Source organism: Lathamus discolor, chromosome 9 (genome assembly GCF_037157495.1).
Source record: "Lathamus discolor isolate bLatDis1 chromosome 9, bLatDis1.hap1, whole genome shotgun sequence".
NCBI lineage: Eukaryota > Metazoa > Chordata > Aves > Psittaciformes > Psittacidae > Lathamus > Lathamus discolor.
Window position 1 is genome coordinate 2,714,302 of NC_088892.1, and position 15,785 is coordinate 2,730,086.

General features: G+C 50.6%; 1 protein-coding gene across 3 annotated transcripts; it reads left to right on the forward strand.

The window, feature by feature from the left end:
* Positions 1-3,709: 3,709 nt before the first annotated feature.
* On the forward strand, positions 3,710-15,155 carry LOC136019594 (endothelin receptor type B-like). 3 transcript variants are annotated; one of them, XM_065689933.1, is made up of 8 exons: positions 3,710-3,959; positions 7,064-7,591; positions 9,313-9,425; positions 9,905-10,109; positions 10,766-10,915; positions 11,848-11,981; positions 12,634-12,742; positions 13,521-15,155. In XM_065689933.1, the coding sequence occupies exons 2-8, from the start codon at positions 7,079-7,081 to the stop codon at positions 13,668-13,670; spliced, it is 1,374 nt and encodes a 457-aa protein (XP_065546005.1). In that variant the 5' UTR covers positions 3,710-3,959; positions 7,064-7,078; the 3' UTR covers positions 13,671-15,155. The 3 variants fall into 3 exon arrangements, with proteins under 3 accessions (XP_065546005.1, XP_065546007.1, XP_065546008.1); XM_065689935.1 differs by having other exon boundaries at positions 3,710-3,941; XM_065689936.1 differs by lacking the exon at positions 3,710-3,959 and having other exon boundaries at positions 7,107-7,591.
* The last annotated feature ends 630 nt before the right edge of the window (positions 15,156-15,785 follow it).

The following is a 15,785-nucleotide window of genomic DNA, read 5'->3' on the forward strand; positions in this document are numbered from 1 at the left end:
GTTCTCCAGCACTCCAGACCTCTCAGGCAGAAGCAGCAGCATAAAGGAAATGCTGGCTGCAAGATTTAAGGAGTGGAGGCAACCAGAACGCTACAGAAGGGCAGGAGGACAAAGGAAATGGGAGAAAAGAGAGGATGGGAAGGAGCTGTAACATGCAACAAGATGGTCCCTGTGGTAACTCCCATTCCTTCCTAAAGGTGAGCTCAGGAGGCAAACTTGGATATAGCTTCTCCCTATAGAGATAAGCTCCCTCCACGACACCCCAAACTCAGCCACAAAACTCTTCTCCACATTTCTGCTCCTTGAGGTGCACCCCTACCACACACAAGCACCATCCCCTCACCAGAGAGCCACAAAGACCAGCAGCTCCCTCGAGGACAGAGAGCCAAAGGGATACCCCAGCCAATGAGACAGAGCCCCACCAGCCAGGACCTACCCCACAGTACCTGATCAAGGCAAGCAGGGCAGGGCTAGAGAAGGCAACCAGGTCCAACCAAGAGCTGAAATCAGTGGGTAAGCTCATAGCAACAGGCACATATTGGGATCAGGGCATGGCTCAACAGCATTGAGCAGAGCACAGCTAGAGCTGAGGAGAGTAAGGCTTTTAGAGCTGAACTGTTACAGGATGCCACTGCCCATGGGTGGGGTGGAGCACCCAAGTGAGGCTGCTCAGGGCCATTAAGACCAATCGGCACCCTCGGGGTTCTGACAGCCACCTCCAGCCCAGGCCTGAATAAACATCTGCATTCATTTTGCAGGAGGGCAAAAGAGTGTGAATGTGTCCACAAATTAGCCGGGTCTAAAATGAACCTCTTAAACAATTCTTCCAGATATCTCTCTGCTGGAGGACCATACCTGTCTGACCTGATTCCTCTCATGCGATCACACACAAAAAACAGAGCACAACTGTCTCTTTGGGGGACAGTTCCAAACTTATTTGCCTGCGTGTCAAATGCATTGATTCAGCCTTGAAGCAGAAGGGGTTGTTTTTCTCTCAAAGCTTTAACGACTGCTGTTCCAGTGGCTTTGACTCAAAAGCCATCAACATCTTCCCACAGTTGGCAAAAGGGATGGATGCCCCTGATCTGTGCCTCTCTCTGCACCACAGAGATACGCTGATCACACCAGGAAGCTGGTTTCTTGCTGTGACACAGTATCATGGGACTTGGCTTTACTTTGGTGTTGCAGCTTTGAGCAGTTAAACCTTAGCTCCCAGGCAAAGTCATGCATGGGATGATTTACATGAGCAGGAGGGCTGCAGATCACAGGCCAGGAACAAACTCCACTTTAGCTCAGAGCTTTGGAGAACTAATTCTAATGTGTATTCCAAACTGCGAATGCTAGACCTAAAGTTGCTGCTCCAAGACAGTCCCAGACTGCACAAACAGCCCAAAACTTGTTTGCCATTCACTTCATCTGACCTCTTCCATCATGGTAGCACTCTTAGTTGCATTGATTCACAAGATCCTTGCTGTGGCATAAGAAATTCATGCTTCTTAGGTTTTACCGATTAGCTCTTTTTCTTGTGATACTGAAGAATCACAGGGATAGGTCAGGTAGGACGAGGGAAGGACATAAGGCTGTTGAAGGAGATGGCCACGAGCTGATCCAAAGCCTATGCTAAGAGGAGCAGAAGGATGTAAGAAGATGAGCACTGGACATAGAGATGAATGAAGTACTTGAGACAGCTACACTCAGTGCAAAAATGTGATGTTTCCACCTTGGCTGCTTGCATACAAAATAAACTGTAGAAGCCATTGAAGTTTGCCTGCAAAGGTAAGTTTGCAGAACACATCCTTCCAGCAGCTCAAAGCAAAAGCTGTCTGCTCTTTCTTGTGATATAAGTTTGCGGTATTTCATTGCAATGCAGATCTGTCCATCTTCTCAACAAGTATGACTGAAGCATTAGCAGGAGACACTGACAGATGGATGATGGTCTTTAGCAGAGTCTCATCCAGATGCTCTCTCAAGGACTTGAGAGTATGTTTGAAATCTTAGCTCCAGGCTGCAAATCAATTGACCAGGCTTAAAGGTAGTGTGAAGACAAAGAATCCTTCTCCTCATCTAATATATCAATTAGGAGTCGGTGTTTTTCTGAGCTCTGGCTCCTCTGAGCTTGCCATGCTCGGGACTTGCCAGTCTTGGCAAGCCATCTTCTGTGCTGCTTGCATGGGAATTGCAACCCAGCTGGCAGCAGAAAACCAAATTAATTATACTTGATGTGTCTTCAAAGCCTAAGGGCAGTCTGTGCAAAACAGACCTCTTGAGCTGTTGCCTGCCTGCACGGAGCTGCATTGCTGGTTGCTGCTGGATTGAACTGTGACTTGCTTCAGATTAGTTTCTTCATTCTGATAATTTAAGTGCCTCTTGACATCAGCCTTGAAGCTGAGTTGTGTTTCAAGGGCACTATTTGACTCTGTATAAGAAACTGCTGTTTTTCTGGGGGTCTCTGAAAGGGGCTGGAGCCCTCCTTTGAATCCAGCAGAAAAGAAAGGCCCATTCATGCCCCTGTCACATGCAGAAACATGACTGTCCCAAAATAGGGCTGCAGGATACCTCTCCAGTGGGGTCAGCAGGAGGGGTGCCATGTGGGCTCATGAAATCTAGGGAAAGAGCTAAGGAAAAGCTGCAGCCCTCCAAACCAGCCACAGGATTAAAGGAGGCACTGCCTCAGATACCGTGACTTCTGCCCTGGGTGGGGATGGGCTATTTGAGGTGCATATTTCCTGACCTGTCTGGAAGTGTAAGGGCGAAGAGGGGCAGACTCCCTTAGCGAATGGTGGGAAGTCAACTCCTGATGCCCTTTAAAGGCACCAGCCCAGGAGGCTGGGAGCAGGTTTGTCTGCAGGCTGTGCAGCAGCACTAACTGTCTGCAGGATCATATGGTTTGGAGAATGACAAGAGGAATCTCATGAAGGCACTGCTCATGATCTCCTGTTAAAGGCAGGTGGGGAGCAGAGAGGAGTCTTCAAGCCAGGACGGTGCCCAGAGCCTGGCCTGGATGTGTTGTGGATGGGGGAGGCTGGTGTGACCCTACAGGAGCACCAGTGCTCAGGTCCTGCCCTGCATCCTGAGCCATCAGACGCTGCTCTTCAGGCAGCTCAGGGTGCTCAGGAACCACAGCAAAGACCCCAGGACTGCCATGTGAAAAGACAACAGTGCAGCTGCTTGCAGATGAGAGCATGGTCTGAAACCTGTTCCCAGCCTGCTTCAGCTAGAGCAGGGCTTGGGGAGACCGACAGAGGTAAAAGTGAGGCTTGTCTTTCCTCAGCACCTCAGGAAGGACTTGTTACACTCTGCTGTCTGCTGGAATGGAAACCACGAGTTCCCTCTGCCTTCCTTGCTCCCCAGCATTCCCTCACAAGCTCCAGATGGAGCAGCTGCCTCCATAAACCCCGGGCAGAGAAGGCTTTGATGTCTCTGTTCTTCAGAGGTGGTCGGGGATTCAGGTTCCCCTTCCCCAAAGCTCAGCCTCGGGGCTTCTCTGCGGCCGGCAGCTTCCCCCGCTGCATCCCTCCCCCTCGAGCTTTACTTGTTGACTGTTTTCGCCTCCTCCCCAGAGCAGCGCTGCGGTTCTCCTGCTTCACCCTCCTCCATCCCTGTCCCGCGCTTAGCCCATTGGTCACAGGGGCTGGGCTCTGGGGGAGCCCTGTGATTTTGTATATAACCAACCCCTCCGTTCAGAGAGACCTCAGCAAGTCATGAGAGGCAAGAAACATTCCCCTGAGCACGAGCCCATATGCAACAGCAAGCCCCAGGATCTACAACACTGCAGCTCTGCCGGGGCCTGCAGGACATGCCCAGCAGCCTGTGAAGTGAGAAGGAGCCGTGAGAGGGAAAGAAGCTGATCCCAGAATTACCTGAAGTTTGTGGTCACGGGGAAGGTGACTGAACTCCATTGAGAAACTTTGCTGTTCTGTGAGTGCTGATTTGCAAACAAGGTGATTTCTCGTGTCAGGGTGAGTTTTTGCATGTTCCTCAAATACCGCCCCGCCCCCACCCCCAGCTCCCAAACTTGGACCATGGTGCCTGAGCAGGGACAGGGAGAGGATGGACAAGAAGAAATCCAGCACACCTTGGAGGGGGGAAGATCCTTCTCCTTACGGACCAGGCTGGGGTCAGATCAGGGAAGCAGCCGGGCATGTGGTGTTGTCATCTGCCTTTATCCCTCCTTTCCCCCACCCATGGCATTTTTGCTGCAATAAATGCTTTTTCTTGCAGAAAAGGTCTGGTTTGGGTTTGGTGAGGTTAGTCAGGCAGAAGAGCACAAGCAGAGCTGTTCTTGATGGCAGCCTGCCCTGTGTGTTGCGATGGAGAGGGTGGCTTGAGATGAGGATGCTGCTTGGGATGTGGTGGGCTCCCAGGCAAGAGCAGACCTAAGCCTCCCCAGCCTGCACATGGCACCTTTCAGGCAGAAGCTGTGCAGGGCTATGGCAATGTTTGTCAGTCTCATCTCCTCTCTGGAAATCATTCTGCAATGTCCATATCCTGACTCCAGTGGTTTCAGCTGCAGTTTGAACTCAGCACAACATAAAGAGCATTTCCACTTCCATGTGTCTAAGCTGCTTGCTAACAGAAGAACCCCAGCCAGGCAAGTGGGATGGGGATGGCCTCTTCAGGCACCGAGTTGCTTCCCTAGACGATCAGCAACATGAGCAAAGTCCAGAGGATTTGGGGTCATGTGATGCTGGCATTGCCTTCACATCTAGGCATTGAACTGTCTTCTTCATGCTCTGTCGTGCCTCAGTTTCCCCCCCAACTGAGGGAGGGTTATGCTCCTAAGCACTTTGAGATGAGAGAGCGTGGAGGGCAAGAAGTAAATGGGCTGCTGAGCAGCAGAAAACAATGCTTCTCTTTTACTGAATTGTTGGATTTTCAGTCAAGATTGGGGGGGGGGAAGGGCTGCGCTGCGCTGTGAAGGGGACGGGCAGGGTCCAGTGAGCCGTGTCCTGTGACACTCACATGAGCTTTTCTGCCAAATACCCAGGGGCGGAACAACCACACCAGGCTCTGTAGTCCTGCGTCAGGGGAGCGGGTAACAGCAGCCACTGCTGCAGAGGACACAGGACACAACTTCCCAGGGATGCTGTGGTAGCACTCTGATGGCTGCTGACTCGAGGAGCTTTCTCCAACACCCCCCGACAGCCTTGAGTGGCAGACACTTGTCTGTGCCATCCAAAGGTGTTCGCTGTGAGCTGCCCAGACCCTCAGGGATCCAGGCAGGAGTTCTGAGCTGGGCGTCCTCTCTGATAAGCTGCAATCCTGTGGGCACGGTGGGGAGGAGAGGAGAGCATCGGTCAGGGCATCCACCCCTGAGACAACTGCCCTTGGTGTAGCCTGGGGCAGGACAGATTGCTGAGGACTTTAGCAAGAGCGCAGACTAAAGTCCCTGCACCAAGTCAGAGCAGGAATTTGCACCCAGGTGTCCAATGAGTCGGGTTTGTGCTCCATCAGGTTATTTACCCATTCTCTCCCTTCCTTTCTTCTCCCAGCATGCAGCTATCTGCATGCGCAGGCATTTTTAAAAAGCCCATCCTGAGGCCACAACACACAATGAATGCACAGCTGTATCTAGAGAAGCTGTGGTTTTACCTGATGGGACTGGTGTCTCGTTTGGCCATGCCTTCCAAAGGTGGGAACAGCATCTCCCACCATACCCCCATTGCTGGTCCTGGGGTCTCCCTGGTCCTGGGTGGGGGGAACTGTGCTACAGCTCAGGAGTGCCTTGGCTGAATGGTTCTGGGGAGCAGATCCCTGGGGTACAGCTGATTTGGCTCAGATCCCAACTCTGCTGGGTGGAGTCAGAGGAAAGATGGAAGTCCCATCGCTAATCCTATGCAGGTACCCCAATTCCTGCCTAACTGGCTCCTCCAGAGCACAGCACATCCCAGGGGAGCCCTAAAAAGCTCCTGTTTCTAGCCTAGCACAGCAATCTTTCCTCCCTTCAAAGGTGTAAAGTTTCATAGTTTGAGAAACAGTTCTTCACCCACTGCCACCAGGGCACCCAAGATCTCTCCCTGTCTGGGGCACACACTGGCAGGGTGCTGACATCCTCTCTGGGCTCACTTACCACAGGTGATCATACCTGAATCATCCAGAAGCCCCTTCCACAAATTCACATCATGCCAGGACAGTGCTACAGCCTCCCCAGCTTCCTCCTGTGGTTGTGGAGCAGCAGTTTAGCTAGTCCTGCCAGAAGGTACTGGCTGAGATTTACAAAGCAGAACCCACTCTGGTGATAATTATTAGCAGTGCTCCAGCCTTGGTGAGCTTGGGAGACTTTTTACTGTGTCCAGCAGTCAAAGCTGCAAACAGCATAGGGAGATTTATATCCCTGAGTATTGAATTGAATGGACACAGTGGATTTGGAAAGGAAGTGGTTCAACTAACGATGATGGGAATGGGGAAGGAGGGGCTCTTACACATAAATTGGAGTAAGATGTCAGGTATCAACAGGACGTTTCTGGAAAAACCCTTGTAGTGTTTTCACATCACAGTTCCCAGCAAGGCTGTGCTGGGTCTTTCCACTTTGCACTGGAAGGTGGCCTGTGGCAGCCCATGGGCTCTGCTGAAGAGAGGGACGTTAGTGTGGCTCCAGACTTCCCATGGCACAAACTGGAAGAAAAGGTTCTGCTGGGTCTGTGCACCCTGGGATGGGGTTTGTGGAACTGCCCAGATGTGCTGGTGTTGACAGGTCAGGTGCCCCAGAATTGCTCCTTCAGACAGTCAGAACTGAATGAGAAGTGTGGGGTGGGCATAAAACAGAAGCCAGATTTGCCATATGAGCAGCAATACCAAGATCAGAAGGTGCAGGAGCTGAGGCAAGTGCCCTTATTTGCTGAAATACTGGGTAAGAGGCATAAAAGACTGTTTTCCTTGTAGTTTTACTGAGCAGGCATGTTTAATTTTAAGAGCAAAGACTCCCACATGCAGGGGTCTGGCTTTGCCCAGATGGGATCTAATCTGGAGTTATTTCTGCTCATTGTGATGATGGGCTTTCTCATCTCGTTCCTCCTTCCCTTGCTCATCCTTTTCTCTCCGTTGTCCCTCTCTCCATCTGCAGATCCAACTGAGACCCATGCAAAGGCATCCCATGAGCATTATGAGGACTCTTGCAGCCAGCTTTGACGTTCAGTCCTCAATGGCAAAAATCCCAGCTCCCACCACTCTGGCCATTTTCCTGGCTTGCCTCTTCTCTGGGGCACACAGTCAGACCCCAAGGGCTTTCCAGGAGAGCACCATCCCCTTTGAGGTGCTTAGCCAGGAGCAGGTTTACAGCCTGGTCCAGCCAAGCCTGTTCCAGGATAACAGGCAGTCAAACCACTCGGAGAGTGTCTCTGGGAGCACCAGCTCTGAGCCACCCCTGCTGCCTGTGTGTGTGAAGCCCGCAGATATCAGACACATCTTCAAATACATCAACACCATAGTGTCCTGCACCATCTTCATAGTGGGGATCATCGGCAACTCCACACTCCTGAGGATCATTTACAAGAACAAGTGCATGAGGAATGGGCCAAATGTCCTCATTGCCAGCTTGGCACTTGGAGACCTGCTCTACATCCTCATTGCTCTACCCATCAATGTGTATAAGGTAGGTTCCATGCGGCATGAGTGCTGCAGCAGCCTGGCAATTGCAGCAGAGGCATCTGGCAGAGGTTGCCCAGAGAAGCTGTGGCTGCCCCATCCCTGGCAGTGTTCAAGGCCAGGCTGGACACAGGGGCAAGCTGCTGTACCTGTGGCAGGGGCTTGGAACTGGATGAGCTTTAAGGTTCCCTCCATTACAAACCAGTCTGTGATTCTATGATCTGCTTCCACCTGCCTCTGTGCCCTGGGGACAGAGGCATCAAAATGAGCCTGCTCCTTATTGCGTTACATTTTGGCAAGGGAGGTAGGGGGGGTGTTTCTGCTCTCCAAAGTATGAGAAGAACATAAACAGACAAAAATCTCAGAGTACATTCCTGGGAAAGCAGAGGTGTTCCCAGCTACAGCTGTGTTATGCAGACAGACACAAGCATACAACCTTCCAGATCTTTTAAGTCTCATCTAAAATTACAAGAAAAGAATCACTTGCAGTCTTCTGACATTACAACACAATGTTAATTTCAGCTGAGCAAGAATTCTTGTTCTTGGGCACTGGGCACACTTCTCAATGTACAGCTCAGTTAATCAGCCTCAAGCAAATACAGTTTTTATTTTAGATGAATGTGGAGACTCTTCCTGAAACAAGGAAGAGAGCTGTATTATAAACCAGGGGCTTCTTGCAGGAGCACTGCCTCCTAAACTTGAGAGAAGAGGCACAAAACAGAAGCAGGGGAACCTGAGCTCTGCAGTAGACCTGATCGAGACCTCAGTATAGAGCAGAAGTCATGTTACAATATCTGTGAGATGCATCTGAGCTATTACAGCTCTTTCTCACCCACTGCTTGAGTTTTTGGAGCCACAGATTTCTATGAAGGGTTGGAAGGGATGCTGTGAGATGGAGTTGGAGCTCCACGCTGGCCTTGAAAGTGGAAACAGAGTGCCGGAGGAGTTCTGAATTGAGCTGGCTGGATGCTGGGCAGGGAGAAAGCAGAGAAATTTGAAGTAGGAAGAAGTTGAGAACAACCAGATGTGGCTGTCAGAGGGTCTGAAATCACTGCAAGTAGATAACCTTCAAGTGAAAATGCACTGAAAACTACATAGGTGTTTTAGCTCAAAACAGACACGTTCTCCTGATTGATTTGTCTTGCTGCCAACGCCAGACTAAAGAGCTTGGTTCTGAGTAGGGATAACCTTGGGGTGGACTCTAGGTGTCAGGTTGTGAACCCAGGCTCATTCTCACCCTTATGAGGGAGTGCCCTGGATTTCTTCTGCCTTCAGAGCATCTTGTCCCCACTGAAACCCACTGCTTGCCCTAGCTCAGCCTGGGGCCCCGGCATGTGTTCTATAAGGAATCTAAGTGTGGTAGAGGGCCAGAGTATGGTAAGGGTGGCTTTGAAAGCCAACCAAAAGAAGCTGTCCTTGCAACCCAAAGCCCATTGCAGCATTTAGGATTCAGATTCATTCAGAGTCTGGGGTCAGGTCCTGGTGTCTGGTCCATCCTTCTGTCTAACTGTCAACACACCCCACAATGAGCCCTTGGGGAAACAAACAGTTCCCAGTTCAACACAAAACACTGGACAGCACACGCTGCGTAATCCCAGTGAGGGAACCTCAGAGGGCTTTCAGCTGCTCTTTGTGGGCTTCTCACACCTTGTGGGTAATCACCTGCTCAGCCAGAAAGCCGGACGTGCTCTCCTGAAGCAGCTTGTTAACGCTGTGGTTCTTCCCCAGCTCTTGGCAAAGGACTGGCCCTTTGGCGTGCAGGTGTGCAAGCTGGTCCCCTTCATCCAGAAGGCTTCGGTGGGCATTACGGTCCTCAGCCTTTGTGCTCTCAGCATCGACAGGTGAGAAGCACTTCTACAGATGCACTGCCCAGCCTGACCCATATTTGTCTTACAGCAGGTACCCTCTCTGTAACTAAAAGGCCAAGTGGGGGTCAGCTTTGTCCCAGGACAGATTCAGAGGTGGGCACAAAGTGCGATCATGTAGAGTTGAAATCCGACAGGAACTGACTCTGGTGACAGTTTATATCCTGCTGGAAAAGGTTGAGGGGAGGGTCATGATCTGCTGGAACAACTGCTGGGATGGTGGGGAAAGGTGTCATCTCCCCAGTGGCAAGTAGATGCTGGCCAAGGATAGCTGCCATCAAGCCTTTTTATTTGATCTTTCCCATTTCACTGAAAGGGAAGGGTCAAGGGTGGAGAAGGAAGGCGTAAGGGAAGGGCCTTTGGGATCAACTCTGATCTGCACCTTCTCAGCCCCTTCCTGGCAGTCGCTTTTCCCACTCTAATCTACTCCTGCTGTGTTTCCCCATACTGGGCAGGTACCGAGCAGTGGCATCCTGGAGTCGGATCCAGGGGATAGGAATCCCCATGTGGAAGGCAGTGGAGGTGATGCTGATCTGGGCAGTGGCCATTGTGCTTGCAGTGCCTGAAGCTATAGCCTTCGACGTGGTGGAGCTCAGCTACTGGGAACAACACCTGTGGGTTTGCATGCTTGCCTCCGAACAGAAATCCAGCTTCATGATGGTATGTACTCTGTTGCACCCCAGCTGCAGTGCAAGGGGGAGGGAGACACAGGCAACAGAAGCACCTTCTCTCCTTGCTTAGAGGATTAGATGCTTCTGCAGATGGCTTCTTCTTCCAGCCATCAGGGTGAGCACAGGGAGAGCAGTATCAGACAAAGGACTGTAGTGGCAAGGGGCAGACTTGCTTTGAATATGGGGCCAGAAAACAGACCTTATCATCCTTACGCTATATCATGTCTTCACCACCCACATCAGAAGGTCCTGACACACCTCAGGAAGCTTCAGAACCTGTTTCACTGTTCCAGCAGGCCAAAAAGGGTCTCCACAACCAGTATGCATGGGTAACCTTTATCACAGGGCCACCTAAGGGCAAGCAAGGGAATGAAAACCCTTATACACAAAAGCTCTTTGCAACTGGTTCTTGCACAAGAGTGCTGAATGGGACTATCAGGCAGATGTAAACCAGCCTTTACTGCTTTATGTTAGAACACGTGCCTTGCAGGAGGATATGTGCACTTAGCACAGGAGCTGACATACTTCCACACATGAAAAGTGTCTGATTTGGGCCAGCATCACCATCAAGGCCTGGGTCATCTCATGCCCCACTTATCCCCCAACCTTTCCCCACTTTCCAGTTGCTTTTTCCTTTGCCTGTAGTTCTACCGTGATGTGAAGGACTGGTGGCTTTTTGGCTTCTATTTCTGCCTCCCCTTGGTATGCACTGGCATCTTCTACACCCTCATGTCATGTGAGATGTTGAGCAAGAGAAACGGCATGAGAACTGCTCTGAATGACCACATGAAACGGGTAAGAATACCAAGAAGGCAGAAACTGGTATCTTCCAAACAGGAGGGAGAGCTATTGAAGGGAACATGTGCCTGTGAAGGACATGTATGAGCACAGAGAAGCTGTGGCTGCCCCATCCCTGGCAGTGTTCAAGGCCAGGTTGGATGAGGCTTGGAGCAACCTGCCCGAATGGAAGGTGTCCCTGCCCATGACAGGGGCTTGGAACTGGAGGAGCTTTAAGGTCCCTTCTAATCCAAACCATTCTGTGATTCTATGGTTCTATGAGCTAACATAGCCTGAGGGTGGTCAACAGATATTGGCACACTGGATTAAGAGAGATAGGCCTTCAGCTTTACAGTGCCCAGCTTCAAGGACATCTCAAACCACTAGCCTTATGACCATAGACCAGCTTGATTTCCAGCTTCTTATGGTCATTAATCCTTGGCTATGCTATGCCAGCCCAGATCACACCAAACTGGACTGAATGCTGAATATGCCTTATCACAGACAAGGGGCACAGGGAAAAAGAGTAGTTTACTGTCCCCTCCTACCCTTTGCAGAGTGATCCCTTGAGGCAGACCAGCTGGTTGTCACAGTAATATAGAGTGAAGAGTAAATGGATGATGGATATCCCCCTGGATTATGATATACTCCCAATGTTCCGGGAAGTGTCACCCCAGCAAAGTCACCAAGAGCAATGGTGTGAGTCTGGTCCATATTGTGCTGCTCATACCCTACACACTGCTGCAGCCTGGATCTCAGAGTCTTCTTCATGATACAGGATTTGGAACCTGCAGATTGTTCTTTGGACTCAAAATGGGTACCCAGCATCATCAGACTACAGAAATTACTTGAAGGGCCCTTGCTGAGCATGGGGAGATGGTGCTTTGCTACATCTGCACTCTAATGCTCAGCCAGACCCCTTCTTCTCCCCAACCACCTTCTCTTTGCAGCGCCGGGAGGTGGCCAAGACAGTGTTCTGCCTCGTGGTGATCTTTGCACTCTGCTGGCTTCCGCTCCACCTCAGCCGCATCCTCAAGAAGACCATCTATGACCAGACGGACCCCAACAGATGTGAACTGCTCAGGTAAGGACAGCAGCAAGAGGGCAACGGGCTGGTAGTCCTGATGGGCACTGATGGGGGCTCTGTGGTCTCTCATGGCAGCCTGGTGGAGTTGCCTTCCAAACGCTTCATTTCAGTAGCTCCTATTCTAGATGGCATTGCTCTCCCAGGCAGAAGCAAAGGGCATGGGGGTCCATTATAAGAGGAGAAATTAAAATTTGAAATGTTTCTATAAAGCTATGGGTTAAAGAAGGCTCCTGGGCAGAGAAACATCCCCTGCAGGGCTACAGGGGATGCAGCACATCTGAGGGCTGTGCTCACTTTCTGACACATGGTAGGTGCCCGTCTTCCCCTCTCCTCTGTACCCATCACACCAAAATCCAGTTCAGACCAGACATGGCTACTTGAGTTTGCTTGAGTTTGAGAATGTCAAAGTCACCAGGGGAAATCAGATCTCATGCTTTTGGTTTCCTTAGGAAATGCTCCTAAGCATAGGGCAGTCGCTCACTTGTGGGAGGGACTGTTTTGTGCTGAGCTCTATGTTATCAGTCACCAGCCCTCCACGGAAGCAGGCCTCTGGGCCAGGCAATGCGCAGGGAGTTCAGAAACCCTGCCTCAGTTCTCTGCTCTGTGAGCTTCAAATACGCATACCCTCTTCTCTCCCCCCTGGCCTCAGTTTCCTCCTTGTGATGGATTACTTCGGGATCAATATGGCCTCCCTCAACTCCTGCATCAACCCTGTGGCTCTCTACTTTGTCAGCCGGAAATTCAAGAACTGCTTCCAGGTAGGATTGACCCCTCCAGAGCTCCTGGCTATAGTGACTGCTCCCAGACACTGGCATAAGCTCCCATAGACTAGACACGGTGCAGAGGCACCTCCATTGCAGTGGACTTCTGTGCTGTGAGATGAGTGGAAAGGAGCTGCCACCAGCCCACAGGGTTCTCTCATTTTTTCATGTGCTGATCATACTTCTCAGTTTTTCCCCTTGCTAGGTGCTTCTCTTTGAAGCTTCCAGTATGCCAGAGCTCGCTGCCCGCTGATGGGGATGCTTTTGCCAGTGCAGAAGCAAAAAAAGTTCCTCTCATTCTGAATCAGAAACATCCCCACAAACCATTAGACCAGAGACAAGGGGTGCTTTAAACGCTGATCCCAAGCTATTCAGAGATCTTATTCAGGAGTAGCGGAGCCTTGAGAAAGGAAGGGGATGAGATGAGAAGGGACAGAAACGGATGGGAAGGGAATCACTTCCTAGATGCTGTGTCAAAAACAGCTGAGCCCAGCTAAGCATTACCTGTATTTTCTGTCCCCCAAGGATAAGAAAACACAATTGCAAAAAGTACCCAAGATTTTGGTGTCTTTGTTTCCAATCCACACCAGCTCTATCATGGAAAACCTGCTCCCAGCAGATCTGCAGGACAGCAAAGTTCAGCAGTGCAGGCTTCGATCCCCAGCCTGACACTGTGCAGGTTGGCTTGCCAACATCAGTAAGGGAATATTTCCTCCTGTTTTACCCTGTAGCCCACACCTGAAACCTCTCTCTCCCCACTTTTATCTCCTCGCAGTCCTGCCTGTGCTGCTGGTGCCAGAGATCCGCTCTGAGCATCACACCGACGGATGACAAGGGCTCTGTTGGGAAGTGGAAAGCCAATGGGCAGGAGCTTGGGGTGGACCGGAGCAGCTCTCGCTTCAGTAACAAGTACAGCTCTTCCTAAAGCTATGCCTCTGGCAGGGCCAAGAGGAGAAGGCTCTGTGCCAGGATGGCAGGATTCCTCCATTACTCTCACATGGCTATTTCCTGGCTGGGCCTGAACAATTTTTGTCTTCATGTGATAACCCACCTGGAAGGAGCTGCAGCATTTCACTAGACCCCTGGGACTAGCTCTGAACACAGGGTCTGTACCATTCCGATCCATCCCCTGGTCTGAGCCACTTCTGGAGGAGAGGAAGAGGAGGAAGATCCTCACATGATTTTTCATTTCCTTGCAGGAAAAGCAAATGACTTATGGCCATTTGTCTTGGTTAGAAATGTGGGGTTGGGAGATGTGTTAGAAAAGGAAAGGAAGGTTGAGATGCGGTCACACTGAGATGAATGTGGGATGAGGAGGAGGGGTAGAGGACCATGAGTGACAATTTCCAGCTGAAAAAGTCAAAGAAAAGGTTTGGTAACATCCCTTATCATCTCCATCTGTGACTGGGACAGTTTGTCCCTGCACAGAGAGCTGAGATAAGATCCTGGCCCCATGTATGTCTGTGTGGCATCTCCTCCTGTTCATGGTAGGGAGAGATGGGCAGTAACTTTGCTTCACTGCCTGTCACTGCTTCAGTGACAAACCTGACCCAAGGAGCCCTAAAAGTCCTCCCCAATTCACTTCTTCCCCAGGCTCCCCACCCAAGGATGATGCTCACCCCACCTGTGTATGGCACAAGAAAGGGATTGTATGGGACCGCCTGGTTTAGAGGAGCAGATACCCTTGGTGGAAGCTAGTGGCTTACTACCAGCTCCATCTTCCCCCTCCCCAGGGCAGGTGAGCTCCTGCTAGTCCGGCACAGCTGCTGGCCTGAGGGGCTGTCCTTCAGGGGAGAGTATGTAAGCCTGGGAAAGAGAAGGCTCAAATGTGAATGAGGCTGCAACGAAGGAACCAGCCCTCACCTTTTCTGCCCTCTGCTGAACCTGGCAGCAGCTAATTCTCTGCCTGCCGCAGGATGCAAGGGAGAGGATCCAGGAGCTGGGCCCTTCCAGAAAAGCATCCAGCCTTCAGTTGTTGTGGTCCTCAGGAGCTGGAAAGTCCACAGACTCCTCCAGCCACTGGCTCTGGGGAGGGGGATTGCCTGAAAGAGCACAGCTCTGAAGGGAAGGAAGGGGCATTTTGCTGCTGCCAACGAGGCCAAGCTCCAAAGGGGCAGCAGAGCTGGACCCTGATGTCTCTTGGCCTCAGCACCATGACACCAGGTTCATCCATTTGTAAAGGTGACACTGCTGCTCATCCTCATGGTCAAACTGCGGTGGAAAAGGCAACAGAGGAGGTCCAACCTCAGCTAAAAGAGCTGCTAGAGCTAACCAAAATATGGCAAAGAGTGTTCACAAATTTATTATTTAATTAATTTCTGAGTGTTTTCCCAGTGTGTTTTTCTAAAAAATCATGCTTGCATATCTCGCCAAAACTTTAAAACCCGTATGAGAAAGTTCTACTTACCAAGTTTTTATTGCTGTTGTTTTTCCTTCTTTTACCTCTCTCTTTTTTTTCCTTCATTCCCCTTTCCATGTTGCCAAGGGAAAAACCAAAGAGAGGACAAAGGGGGAGCAGACTTGCAAATAAAGCAAAACATTTTCCAGGTATTGGGTTTTTTTAGCTTTGCTTTCACCAGAATGCAAATGTTTTACAAACAAATGACATTTATGAAAGACTAATGTGTTTCAAGGAAAGCAGAATGGCTGATGAGGAGCTAGACCAGTACCTTTCCATAACCCAACCCACCCAGAGGAGCAGATGTCCATGCCACAGCACTGCTGCTGTGCTCTGCCCCAGAGCTGGCTGTATTGTGTTGGAGGACAAACGAAGTTAATAAAGAAAAATGATGAAGGCTGAAAACTCCCAGTGTAGACACTTTAGTAAAAGGATATTTTTTTAAATGATTTTGCTTATAATCTTGCAGGCAATTCCCCTCCTAGCCAGCTTGGACAGTGCTGTGAGAAAACTGCTCTAGTGGAAAGTGTCCCTGCCCGTGGCAGGGGGTAGGAATTAGATGAGCCTCCCAACCCAAACCAGTCTGGGATCTATGAATATATGATTTGCAAATCTTGGTCACTCTCCCATTCTCATAGGTAA